The sequence below is a fragment of the Lipotes vexillifer genome, unplaced genomic scaffold (assembly GCF_000442215.2).
Source record: "Lipotes vexillifer unplaced genomic scaffold, Lipotes_vexillifer_v1.1 scaffold147, whole genome shotgun sequence".
NCBI classification, from domain to species: domain Eukaryota; kingdom Metazoa; phylum Chordata; class Mammalia; order Artiodactyla; family Lipotidae; genus Lipotes; species Lipotes vexillifer.
In genome coordinates, this window is record NW_006778796.1 from 3,997,656 (window position 1) to 4,011,739 (window position 14,084).

A 14,084-nucleotide genomic window follows, 5' to 3' on the forward strand; every position below is an offset into this window, starting at 1 on the left:
CTGCTGCCTAGAATGTGGTTGCAATGGCTAGAGCTCCAGCTGACATCTTGGACCACAGAGAAATTTTGGGAATGGAAACAGCACATAATGGAGCAAATAGAGTCCAAGTTCCTGACACCACAGAACAGACATAAGAGAGATACACACACACACACACGCACACACACACACACACACACACACACACACACACACAATGGAATACTATTCAGCCATAAAAAATGAAATTTTGCCATTTGCAGCAACAAGGATGGACTTGGAGAACATTATGCTAAGTGAAATAAGTCAAAGGAAGATAAATACTATATGATATCACTTATATGTGGAATCTAAAAAATACAACAAACTAGTGAATACAATTTACAAAAAAAGAAGCAGGCTCATAGGTATAGAGAACAAACTAATGGTTACCAGTGGGGAGAGGGAAGAGGGGAGGGGTAATGTAGGGGGTAGGGGAGTAAAAGATTCAAACTATTATGTACAAAAAAAGCTACAAGGATATATTTTATAACACAGGGAACATAGCCAAATATTTTATAATAACTATAAATGGAATATAACCTTAAAATAATATGGGGATCCTTGAAAGCATTGATCTCTACCAGGGTTTTTATAAAGATCCGATACAGATGTGTTAAACAATAAACCAAGACAAGCATTAGATTCTGCATTTGATTTGTAGGAGCCTGCAGAGAGTATACAGTTTTCTCTCAGGCAGTTTCTAAACTACCACCCTCCTGGTCCTCCATGGAACGTTTACTATGAACCACCTCCACCACCTCGGTATCACTCTTTTCTTGCCTTCTGTTGTCTGACTTCTCCTCCTGGTTTCATGATTGCTCCTTCTCTGGGTTCTCTTCCTGCCATTTAAATTAGAATTTCCTCCAAGATATTGTCTCCTACTCCCTCCTTGCATCTCTCTCTTGGCTCCCATGCCGGCTCTAACCCTAGTTCAATCTCCAAGCCTTCCTTAGACAACTCTTCGAGGATTACCAAATCTAAATCCAGATTCCCAACTGGCTTCCTTCCCAAACTCCTGAGTCATCTTTTCAGCCTCATTCTCCTTTACCCTTCACAATTAATAAAATGCCAGGTCCTGCCAATTCTCCTTTCTTATCAAGTTTATGACACATACTTGTATTTTTTCATAGCAACCACCAATGCATTTATTGCTACTAGGAATCTTATAGTTTGTACTGTGGTGGTCAAAGTACTCTTAAAAGTCCTAAGGAAAATAACACATAACTCCTTTAAAAATTAGTTTTAAACTGCACATGGAGAAAGAAGTTGTTACAGTAGCAAAGGGATCACACCTAAGTCAATGGAAGAAATGTACCAGAGGTGTTTTACAGGTATACCTGTTAGGTTCCTCTCAGGCTAGAAGCCAAAGTTCCCAGAAGGGTCACACTTCTGGGAGACTGGAGTTAGGAGTTTGTAAAGTTATAAAAGTAGTGATTCTCTAGGTGCAGTAAGTGCCAAAAATAAATCCTAGGTCTCCTACACACTTCACACTCCAATATCCCCCCACCCAAATTATGATCCGCAAGCCCTGGGGAAGTATGTGCCCTTCTAGAAAATTGCTATGATCCTAATACTAATGGACTATGACAATGAGTGTGTTTCTCAGGTGAGTAAGGACAGAAAAGAGTTTGAAAATCCGCTCAATTAGACTAAAACTCCAATGAGTTCCAGCAAGTTAGCAAGCCATAAAGTGTCAGGGTCTACATGTCTTGGGCCCCAAGAGAAGATTCTAAGTAAGTTCTAATTAGCCCAGAAACAAGCGCCATGACTGAGTCAAGCAGAGATTGACAAACTGAGATTAGAGAAAGGATATCAACTTATTTTAATATTTTTTTTATTGTGTTCCTTTTGTCACTTGCAGAAAATGAAAATCTCTGCTGTGGTTTTAATTGAAATTTACTTTTTATGGGGAAAACATATACAGTTGTAAAAATACTTTAAAAAAAAATTTAACTCCTGGTTGTCTACCCCTGGCAAGGACATCTTATCACAGGTCTTGCTTGGTAGTTATGGCATTACTGCTATTCATTTGTAAAAACCCATTTGAATCACAGTCATTGCAACTAAAAGGAACTCCCTAGCCTCCAGTGTGTCTCTCAAATGTAAACCTATTTTAGGGACACAAATCATCTAAAATATAAAAAATAAAGCAACAGTATTTCTTCTTATAAATTTTAGAAGGCAATTTGCAACACTTGGGTTGAAAACAAGGAGACTGAAATCCCACTCTTATCCTTGATACAAAATGTCATATGTTTAGGCAATGATAATAATGTGTTTCATAGGATTCTACAATTTAGAAAACACTTGCATTATCTTAGCTCATTTGAGCTGAGTGTCACTAAGTTCCCTACCAGCTCAACAATTCTATGTATCCATATTTTACATATATATAAATGTTTACTTAATACAATTAAATTCATGGGAAAACACCACAAATACAACAAATAAATTGTTCGACAATCATTCATTTCATCAAAGGAGTCCATATCACAAAGGATTTTGCACTTAGATTGCCTTAAATAGTAAGCTTCTACGGTACCTTCTTAAATATTGGATATATAAAAAGTCAGTTTAACTTAAACATTTCAGAACTGTTTGGGGAGGCCTGTGGAAGTACTCGCTCCAGGGAGCTTGGGATCCTGATGTTTCCTTTCCGTGGGAAGGACATGGCCTCAACACCCTTTACCATGAAGCAAGGTTCCTGGAGGTCTGTGCTCACCTCTAAGAAACTGCCTAAAAGAAGGAGATTTATACAGTATCTAAAGGTCCTTTGATCTCTGTTTTCAGATTTTCTTTTTATTTGTTTATTTTTATTTGCTAATAATGCTGGTTGAAATTTCTGTGTTGAGTACCTCTTGAAATCATATTTGTTTGTTCTTCCCTTATATAATCTTAAAGAATAGCTTTCCCGGGCTTCCCTGGTGGCGTGGTGGTTGAGAGTCCGCCTGCCGATGCAGGGGACACGGGTCCATGCCCCCGTCCGGGAAGATCCCACATGCCGCGGAGCAGCTGGGCCCGTGAGCCATGGCCGCTGAGCCTGCACGTCCGGAGCCTGTGCTCCGCAGCGGGAGAGGCCACAACAGTGAGAGGCCCGCGTACCGGGGTGGGGGGGTGGGGAAGAATAGCTTTCCCATTCATGTTCTAAATAAGGTAAAAGAATTGTTGACTGTTATCCTTGCAGACTTTTCATTTCTGCCCTGAAGGAAACAAAGTGCTCAACATATTCGTGCTCCACTTCTCCCCTCACCCCAAAGCACTCCTCTCTCTCCCAAGAAGAGGCTTCTGGTCACCCACATAGAGATTTGGACACAGGCTGCGGCCCAAACACTGTCATCCGTTGCCCATCTCGGGGTGAGAAATCCCAGAGCAGGTCCCCAGTTACGTTCAAGGGTTGAAGAAGCCCCCTTTCAGGCAGTGAAGAGGCAATACCATAACACCTGGCAGGGTAGGTAGTAGAGAATAAAGAAACTAAAATCCTTTGACCAGTCTGTCTCCTGGTGTGCTTCAATTTCTGACTCACGTAAGCCAACAGAATCTAAATAATGTCTGCCCAGACAGGGAAGACAGCACAAATTGACCAGACCCTAAAACTCTCAAACCTTTTGAATTAAGTCAGGTACATCTGCTCTTAATTACATACATGCACACACTCTACACACATACACGCATACACAGTGGTAGATTAAAGACAGCTGCAAGTTCTTTGCTCTTCTTCCCAATGAAAGTAGAGCCTAATTCTCCTCCTTTGTATCTGGGTTGGCTTTAGTGCCCTGCTTGACCAAGAGAACGTGATGGTCATGATACTCTGAGTCTGCTAAGGCTGGCTCGGAAGGCATGCAACTTTCACCCGGGTCTCTTGGACTGCTCACTCTTGGGGAACTCCGCTTTAGGATGTTCCTTCTTGGATTCCAGCTGCCACACTGTTAGAAAGGCCAAGAAGCCCCACAGAGAAACCCACGTGGAGAGGAACCGAGGCCTCTCAGCTGACTGCCCTGACTGAACTCCCAGCCAATAACCAGTGTCAACCACCAGCTGCATGAGTGAACTCTCTTGGACCACCCAACCACGCTGGGCCTTTAGATGAGCCGAGCCACCATTGACGGCGATGCGTGAACGACCCCAGCAAGAATACCCCAGCCTAGCCCTTCCTCACAAAACTGTGAACAAAATAAAACGTACGTTTTAAACTATGAAGTTTCTAGGTGGTTTGTTAAATATTGATAGATTTCCAGAATACACACACTCCCGCAGTCACCATACTAATGCCATGCATCCTACAAAGGACCCCAGTAACTCAAGTTTAAATTAACTTCCCCTTCCCACTTGCTAGTAATCCAGAATAAACGGGGGTGATGGCTTGTGTGACTTTCTGTCCCATCCAAATGGGACAAGACCAGAATTTTGAAACTATTCAAGAGACAACACTGATATTTATGGTATTTGGTTTGTAATTGACTTTGCAGACCCAAATCTCTGTGTTACCTGTATCTTATCTTATATCAGTTATAATCTCGGGTAAGAAAAAAGCATATTAAGCTTGTAATGCTCTACTCTCAACATTTTATAGAAATTCCTCCCCCAGAAAAATTATTTCCTGATTTATGGTCATCTTAACTCATATCTCCAACCTCAACGTCTTGCAATTTAACAAGGAAATACGTTAAACATTGTTGACTTTGAACATCCCAGGACTTTGATGAGCCTCACTGCCATTTAAAGTACCCGAGTCCTGAAAATCAGAACAAACAGAAGAACTATTATGAAAGAAAACCAGTACTTCTCTATTCATGTCTTCAAATAAGGACAGTTCAAAGTAATATGGGAAAATGGAACACAGTGAATTCTACCACACATACATGCAAAAATAAAACCATGCTGGAGGCTATATGATATCATATCTGTACCCTTCAAAACAGAATCCTGCCACTTGGAATTATAACACATTTTCCTTTCATTAAAGCTGCTCTGTGAGAAAAGGGTGTCATCCTGTCATGGCTGAAACTCCTTCAGAGGAAGAACTGGAAGCATCAAATCCTCGCAGGTCAGTTCAGGACAAAACCTGGAGTACAAGTTAGCAGGATCATTTGTGAGGGTTTGCGGTTTGCATGATTTATTAGATAGAACTTGTTCCCACTCTGTAAGATGTCTTGAATGCAATTAGACCAATTCTCCCAGTATTTAGGAGGCAAAGACAATCAGATATACTTGTTTCTGTGAAGCAAAGTTATCATAAACTAAACTACAAAAGCAAATTCTCCATGATGACTTCAGCTCACTCCATATAATACCACCAAGAAGAATTTACAGCTTTCAAAATCCAATGTCTATAAAGACAGAATGCCTCAAAGGAAAATGGTACCATACTTAAAATAGTGATATCTTTTATTAGTACAGTAAAGTCCTATTTTTATGGAATAGGATGGGTCTGAGGTCATTCCATAAAATTGATTTCCCAGAAAATGGAAATAGGCAATTTACCCTAAGAATTTTATTGAGAAATTATGCTAGTCTATTTGAATAATGATGGGAATGTTCTACACATTTCCTTTATTAATGAATTAAAATACACAAAACATCATAAAATTATATTAGAGGTTCAAAAGTATCACTTAAATCTTCTTTACCAGCCACTTTCATTTTGTAACATCAGCAGTTCCATTAAAATTGTATTATGTAAAAATGGGTTTTCACTGTAATAATAGTTATTACCTATTTAGCTCCCAAGGTTGGTGTGAAAATTAAATAATAAGCCATTGGAAAGCAAATACAAAGTGTTGCTAATACCAGAGGCCAAGAGGGGCAGGCAGATGGGAAAATGAAGGAAAAGAGCACCTGACACATTAAAAATCACAGCGTTCATCAATAATTCCATTTTGCCAACACTCCACGCAGCAGTCATGTGTGCTGATGTTATCTCATTTAACCCCCTCAACATGATGATATATTAATTTTAACCCTCATGTTATAGATGAAGGTCGGAAACGTTTAAAACGTGTCTAACACCACACAGTTGGTAAATGTCAGAATCCAAATGTGAACACAGCTTTGCCCTCATCAACAGCCCATCCTGTATCTCCTAAAACATTGCTCCCTCCCCAGTACACCCTTGTGTCTCCTAACTGACCTTCAGTTTCTTATCCCATCTATCAAGGTCCTCTTCAAATGCCTCTTCCTCCCTGAAGTCATCTCTCTTCATCTTGCCTGGGACAAGTGTTTGATTCTTCATCTTGCCTGAGACAAGTGTTTGATTCTAAACACTCCTGGTGTTTATTACAGCTATTTGTTGTATTATTAAGTATTAGTATGTGTTTTATCAACCCAGCTAAGTTACTAGCTGTTTGACATCACGGCTGTATCCGATTTGCCTCTGGAGCACCAGATCAGAGCACCTGGTGTGGTGAGTGTTCAGTTATTGTTGGTTAAACTGAATTGGAAAGGAATGTTAACTTGAATTAAAACTATATTTGCTACCAGATGCAAAGCAGATACTTCTACCAATGGCTCATGGCATCAGATACCTCTTTGGGAAGTTTCTCCAGTTTCTCCACATGTATGTACCTAATGAGAATGTAGCAAGATTGAATTCCTCACATACAGTATATGACATATGCTAGGTATTCAATACATTTTTTAAAAATTCCAAGTGAAGGGAACAATGGGAACAGGAAGTAGAGAAGTATAAATTCAGTATAATATGGAGTCTGATTTGAGTGAATCAGAGCAAGTAGGAATGGTGAGTTTTTTTGTTTTTTTTTGGTTTTTTGCGTTATGCGGGCCTCTCACTGTTGTGGCCTCTCCCATTGCGGAGCACAGGCTCTGGACGCGCAGGCTTAGTGGCCATGGCTCACAGGCCCAGGCGCTCCGCCGCATGTGGGATCTTCCCGGACCGGGGCATGAACCCGCGTCCCCTGTGTTGGCAGGCCAACTCCCAACCCCTGCGCCACCAGGGAAGCCCAGGAATGGTGAGTTTTTAAATATATATATATGGTAAAGAGTTAGGGCTCTGGAATCAAACTGTCTGCTTTCCTGGGCCAGCCTTTTTACTTATTAGCTGGGAGAAACTTGGGCAAGTTACTTAACCTCTCTATGTCCCAAATTCCTCAGCTATAGAAAGGAAAATAACAACAGGATCCAAATCAAAGTAGTTGTGAGGAATGATCGAGAAGACCCATGTAGAACACTTAGTGCAGTGCATGGCAGACACCCAGCACTCAAATTATAGTTGCTGTTCCCATCATTGCCATCATCAGGAACATCTTAATTCTTAGGACTCTGTTCAAAGGAAAAGGCATTACTTTCCACAGACTTGTAAAATCTGATAGCTGTACTGGGTCGATCCTGTGAAATCCAAAGATTCAGTTCTGGTATGAAATTATGGATGCGGCATGGAGAATGCGCTTCATTCAAGCAATACTCGGTGTCTCTTTTGTGCCAGACTTGGGTGAACAAACTGACTTGTTTCAGAGGAGGCAGGGAGTGAAAGAAACCAGAACAACCAGAAAGGTCAAGAAGGTAAAACCACAAGTAGAAAGACGAGATGAATTCAGTCCCAAGGTCCATCAGAGGTCACAATATCAGGGTTTGCCAAAAAAATCAAAACAGAAGAGTAAAGCCAGTACAGCACCTACAAAAGACCCCCAAACTAGGGCTTCCCTGGTGGCGCGGTGGTTGAGAGTCCGCCTGCCGATGCAGGGGACACGGGTTCGTGTTCCGGTCCGGGAAGATCCCACATGCCGCGGAGCGGCTGGGCCCGTGAGCCATGGCCACTGAGCCTGTGCGTCCGGAGCCTGTGCTCCGCAACGGGAGAGGACACAACAGTCAGAGGCCCGCGTACCGCACAAAAAAGAAAAAAAAAAAAGAAAGAAAGAAAGACCCCAAACTAAACGGAACAGATTAAAACACTGGCAACTATAAGATAATTTTCTGGAATTAGGGCTTCTTCGAGGAGAGAGGCAGCAAGAAGTAAGGACTTCATTTATTATATATTACAAATCTGTTTTCATTCCCTTATTTTTCCAACTGAAAACTACATAATGAACAATAATTGCAGATTTTTAAAATTTTAACTTCTCTAATGTTTACAATAATACTGAAGGACCAAGTGGGAGATACTTCAGACATCCAGTATCTGTGCCCGCCCATCCCCCTGCCGCCTTTTTCCAGAGCACTGATCTGTGCTCTTTAAGAGCAGCTTCACGGAGAACTCGGGTCCATCTTACAAGCTGACCATGAACAAAGGAATGAAGGATGATGGAGAATGCCAGGGGCCCCAGCAACCAGGACACACAGTGGATACAGTCAATGCAGTGCCAAGCAAGACAGCTAAGACTGCTCCTCGCTCAGCATAAAGGTCCCAAGGATACAAAAAACTTGGCAACCTTCAAAAGCTTCTCTTGCTTCCTGCATGCAGTGGGGGAAACAGTTTGCTCAGTGGGAAAATCCATAGCCCAGGGCCAATCCACTGGCTACATTCATCTAAAAGAAGGCTGAGGCAGAACAGATTTTTCCTTTCCAAATAGGAATGACTCATGAGCTTGTTTATTCAAAAAGTTCCATCCTCCATGGAGAGAGGTGGATGATAAGGGGGTGGGATGATAATAACAGTTTAAGTTTGTACCGGTCAGCCCGCTCCCTCTGTCCTCACGTCTCTGTGCAGTTACAATGTGCACCCCACCAATGCCCAGAAGGTGGTCAGCACGTTTTAACCTTTCTGCCTTCATTTCCCATCGTAAATAAAGCAAACAACACCACCACTCTTTTCATTTACCCTTAGTCCTTTTAGAAAGGAAATGTACTTAATTGGTTAAGAATAAGGACTTGGAGTCAGATCATCTGGTTCAAAATCCTGGTTGTGCTGAATTGCAAACTGTGTGGCCCTGGGCAAGTAAGTTAACTGCCTTGGACCTCTGTTTCTCTGTCAGTAAAAATGGGAATGATAATATTACCTGTACTGCAGAGCTATTGTGAGGATTAAACTAGTTAATATATGGAGAACGATTCCCAAATATTGTTAGTTGTCAACAAATGCTGACATTTATTTCACAGATGACCAAATATTCTTTTTCCAGTACTGATCTTCTTTTATTCAGTATTACTTTAAGAAGTTCAAATTAAACCATAAATGGAAATACGTCTTAAGAAATATATCTGTTGTATGAAAAACATTTTCTTCTCGGGCTAGGGAAATTTTCTAGTAGTTTCAAGAATTCTCTCCTAAGAAAGAAGAATTTTGTAAGTATGGTGTGTATGGTGTGTATTTCCGTACCTCTGAGGAATCACCTTTCCCTTCTTATGTAAACAAAAAGAGAGTTCTAGGTAGATGGATGATGGATAGATAGGTGATAGATTAGGTAGCTGATAGATTGATATAATTTTATTTTTCTATTTGATTTATCTGTTCCTTTTCCATCATCTTTGAAAAATCAAGGCAACAGAAGACCTTGTCATTCTTCTCAGTCCTATATTTAAAAGATTCACAAAGGCAAAAGATAGGAGGCATTTGAAAATTGCTTCTTTCCATATACCCTGTGTCTTTCAAACATAAGGATACTAAAATTTTCTGTAAATCTGTTCTCTGACACATTAGAAAAATTATCCAGCTAGTGGATTAGTCTAACTCCTTTTGGCATGGAGACCATTTATCCCACCTTTAATGAAGGTAGGCTGAACTATTTTTTCTGGTTTTTACTGGATTATGAAATTCCTCTCCTGTAATAATCCAAAAGAGAAAGTGGTAGACATAACTGCCTATTTATTGCCACATTCTTTACTGTGTTGTTCAATATATTTAAATGACAGATAATCCCCAATTAGATTGGCACAGTTCAGTCTGTCTGTGATTATTTACCCCATAGATTGTTTCACTCACTGGGTAAAATCAGGACGTCATCCCCAGGGCCTGGAATGGTACCGCTGTGTCCTCCCCAGCCCTTCTCCATGCCTTCCCATGCTTTGGGGAGGGACCATTTTAAAACTGACTCAGGTGCAGAGGAAGAAACTAGAAAACAAAAGGAAGATAGCAAGGGTAACTATGAAAATCTGATTCACTATGATAACTTACAAATTCTATCCTTTATATTAGGATCCTGGTGACATTTTCACTTCCCAAAGAAGCTGCCTTTAGATATTTTATAACGTTCCATAAAAACATTTATCAGGCATAAAGAAGGTAATTATTCAATCCTTAGAAGACTTCCTCCACTTCTAGGGAAAACATATTCTACTTTTGTTATTAAACTTTTGTGTTTTGCCTTTACTATAAATACTACAACATATGTTTATCACGAAACATTTGGAAAATGCAAATATAGAAAGAAAAAGAAAAATAATAATTGTCTACTATCTCACCACCTAGAGATAACTGCCATTAACCTTTTATTTGTATTTCCTTCCAGAATTTCTCAGCATTTTTACATAATTTAGATCCTATAACATGCAATTTTACATTCAGTTCTTATTTTACTTGGCAGTTTTTCACATGCATTTTGTAATGTCATTAAAACTCCTTGTAAACATGATTTTAATGGTTACATAATATTCTATCACATGAAAAGCCCACAATTTATTTAATCCCTAATGTTTGGCATTTAGGCTTTGTCCACTCTCTTTTCAAATTATAGAGAATGCAGTGTGAAATATCTCTGTGAAAATCTGTCAGTAATCATGATTTCTTCTTAAAATAGAATCTTAGCAATGGAATCACTAAGTCAAAGGGTATGATTTTCTCACAGCTCTTAATGCGTATTAAAGGCAGGGCAATCATCTGAACACCTCTCACTGCAATAATTTACATATAGTTCATAAGTTACAACTGGTTTTTATTGATTCTGCCACTGATGATCAAGTGGCATTTTCTTTTCAACCATCCCACTGGCCTCTTCAAGAAACTGTAGCAGAAATCTAATAATTTCCAGTGGGGACCATACCACGCCAATGTGAAATGTACCCACACATTCTTTTCTGGAACATGATCCCTGGTACAGAGTCAGAAGGGCAGAGAGATTGTCTCAAAAGTGGAGGATGAAAAGCTTCACAGATGACCAAACTCTCTTCTTCCAGTACAGATCTTCTTTTATTCACCATTCACTTAAGAAGTTCAAGTTAAACCATAAATGACATTAGGTTCTTTTAGGGGAAATATATTTGTTCTATGAAAAATATTTTCTTTTCCACCTAGGGAGATTTCCTAGGAGATTCAAGAACTCACATGATGAGGGAGGGAATCTCATCTATTACTTGCTAATTTCACAAGCATAAATAATGAGTGCCCTCTCCATCAGAACAGTCCTAAAAAACAGCGATGCAAAAAGAAATAAAATGTCATGCTTGCTCCCAAGGAGCAACTGGCATTGTGTAAGTATGTAAGTAAATACTGGAGGGGCAGAACGCTAAAGGGAGTACCTGACCAAGGGAGGGAGTGAGACCTTGCCAGGGGAGGCTTCCTGGAGAGAAGCATCTGAGATCTGAGCTGCACTGTAAAGGCTTGGGACCTACCCAGGTGAAGTGGGTGAGGGTGTGTGGTGAGAGTCTGCACTCCAGAGGGGTGAGCACGTGCGGTAGCAAGAAATGAGAGATCACGTGGAAGAACTATAAGCAGTTTGGTGTTGCTGAGTCACAGAGCTGGAAAGAGGCAAGTGGTAGGGCTAGAGGAATAACCAGAGGTCAGAGTGGGAAGGGTGACAAAGATGGAGGAGCCAAGGGTAAGCCCTGGGTTTCCAGCAGGTGTGGTGTCAGGTGGAGATGCCCATTAAGACAGACATCGACGAATTCAGTTTGGGCCATTTAGAGTTTGGGGTGTCTTTGAAGCCTCCAGGTGGAGATACACAGCAAGCAGGGGATGGCTGTGAATCTGAAGGATGGGAAAGAGCTCTAAGTCCGAGAGATGGATTTTGGCATTATCACCCCAGAGGCCATATCTGAAAATCTGAGGATGGTTGTGAGAGCTCCAGGGGACTACAGTTTGGAAAGACAAAATGCCTAAGGTCAGAACCACGGGGAACACCTGACTATTTTGTCTACCTGACCCAACTCTCCAGTGGTCGTGGCCTAATTAGGGCCCCGGGATAACTTAAAAGTACATGGGTTGTGGTCAAGTAGAAATCCTAGGGATAGGGAGGGTGAGAGGGAGGGAGACACAAGAGGGAAGAGATATGGGGACATATGTATATGCATAACTGATTCACTTTGTTATAAAGCAGAAACTAACACACCATTATAAAGCAATTATACTCCAATAAAGATGTTAAAAAAACAAAAAAGAAATCCTAGACAATTTAATTAACACAAAATATACCCCACACCATGGAAGCCAGGCAATGTTTTGCAACAAACCCTACTCAGAAAGAGGCTTCAGAAATACTTTATATTTGTTCAATATCCTGTAATAAACCATAGTGGGAAAGAATGTGAAAAAGAATATATATATGAATATAAAAAGAATATATATATATATATAACTGAATCACTTTGCTGTACACCAGAAACTAACACAACATGACGGTAAATAAACTATAATTCAATTAAAATAAAATAAGAAATATAAATATTTTGGGCTTTCCTGGTGGCGCAGTGGTTGAGAGTCCGCCTGCCGATGCAGGGGACACGGGTTCGTGCCCCGGTCCGGGAAGATCCACGTGCCGCGGAGCAGCTGGGCCCGTGAGCCGTGGCCGCTGAGCCTGCGTGTCCGGAGCCTGTGCTCCGCAACGGGAGAGGCCACAACAGTGAGAGGCCCACATACCGCAAAAAATAAATAAATAAATAAATATTTTATAAACACCAATAATGCCTCTCTAAGTTTCCTCCCAGTTTTGTCTCCTTTTCAATACTATACCCTAAATACCCAGGTGGGGATAGGGTGGGGGTATTTGTTGAGGTGGCCACTAACACCACAAAGTCCAGAAAAAGATGTTCTTACTTCCAGTGATATTTCAAACAGGCAATGACCAGTTTCTTTAAAACCCTACTCCAAGCTCCAAAAACCCTTAATTGCTTCAATTTTGTATCACGGATGTTGGAAACAAACATTCTTCACATTTGTCATCTTCACCCTCATTTATGGGAAGGTTGAAACTGTCTTTAATTGAACAAACTAAATCTTAAGGTAGCTATTCTAAGCAACGTTGTGATGAATGAATTTGATCATTCTATACCATCCTGCCTTAAAATAAGAACCCTTAATGGACAAGGACATGTTTAGTCTCCTGCAGAATTGTGAGATGTCTATATAGTTAAAATCAAGCTTCTAGATGACTATTTTTAATATAGAAAGAAGAGGGGAGGAAAAGAAGCCTAAAGAGTTAAAGCTATCAGAGGCATACATGGAGAACCAGAAGAGAGGAGTGTCTTGGAAGACTAAGAAATAGAGAATGTACAGAGAGTAGAAGTGATCTTGTTAATAGCAAATTTCCAATAAGAGAGGGAATAAGAAGTGGCTATTGAATGTGACAACTAGAGCATAGTGATCAAGATGAAGAGGGTCCCAGTGGAGTGATGGAGGTGGCAACCACTTGGATTACAGTGGATTGAGGAATGCACTGGAAGTAAGGAAGGGAAGACGCTGGGTCTGATCCTGCAAAAAGCTCATTAAGGAATGAATAGCCTTAAGATTTGAGACCCTCAGCCTTTGATCTGTCTTCCCAACCGTTAAATACGCTAGACTTATCTTGAAACTGGAGTCCATGAATTTTGGTTAGGACCAACCTTTGTGATGAGCCCTCACCCTGCTTTCCTCTCAAATTTGTCAGTCAACAACAGCCACCATTTGAGATGGTCTCCAACTTGGTACGTGAGACAAGTATTGCCTTCTCCACCTTAATCCTTCATCTACCCCAGCATTCTATGGCTCCACATCAAGAGGAGGCTAGTATTTTGAGAAGTTTGCAGGAGTGATATAAACTACAGGAGGATTTAGGGTCAATGAATTTTGTTTTGATTTGATTTTTTTAATTGAGAGGTGACAAAGAGTCATTTGCTGATAAAACAAAGTTCAGAAGATGTTAGAAGGATGGGATGAGTTTAAACAGGAGAAAGGCTAACAGATCCAGAGACCAGAGAAAAGGAAA

At 40.6% G+C, this 14,084-nt stretch overlaps 1 protein-coding gene across 1 annotated transcript in view; it reads right to left on the reverse strand.

The window, feature by feature from the left end:
• The window catches only part of PKHD1 (PKHD1 ciliary IPT domain containing fibrocystin/polyductin), a 433,351-nt gene that overhangs the window by 178,827 nt on the left and 240,440 nt on the right, over nucleotides 1-14,084 (reverse strand). Inside the window, exon 51 of the mRNA XM_007451921.1 lies at nucleotides 9,893-10,021. Coding sequence (XP_007451983.1) covers nucleotides 9,893-10,021 — 129 coding nt within the window. The remainder of the gene's footprint in view (nucleotides 1-9,892; nucleotides 10,022-14,084) is intronic.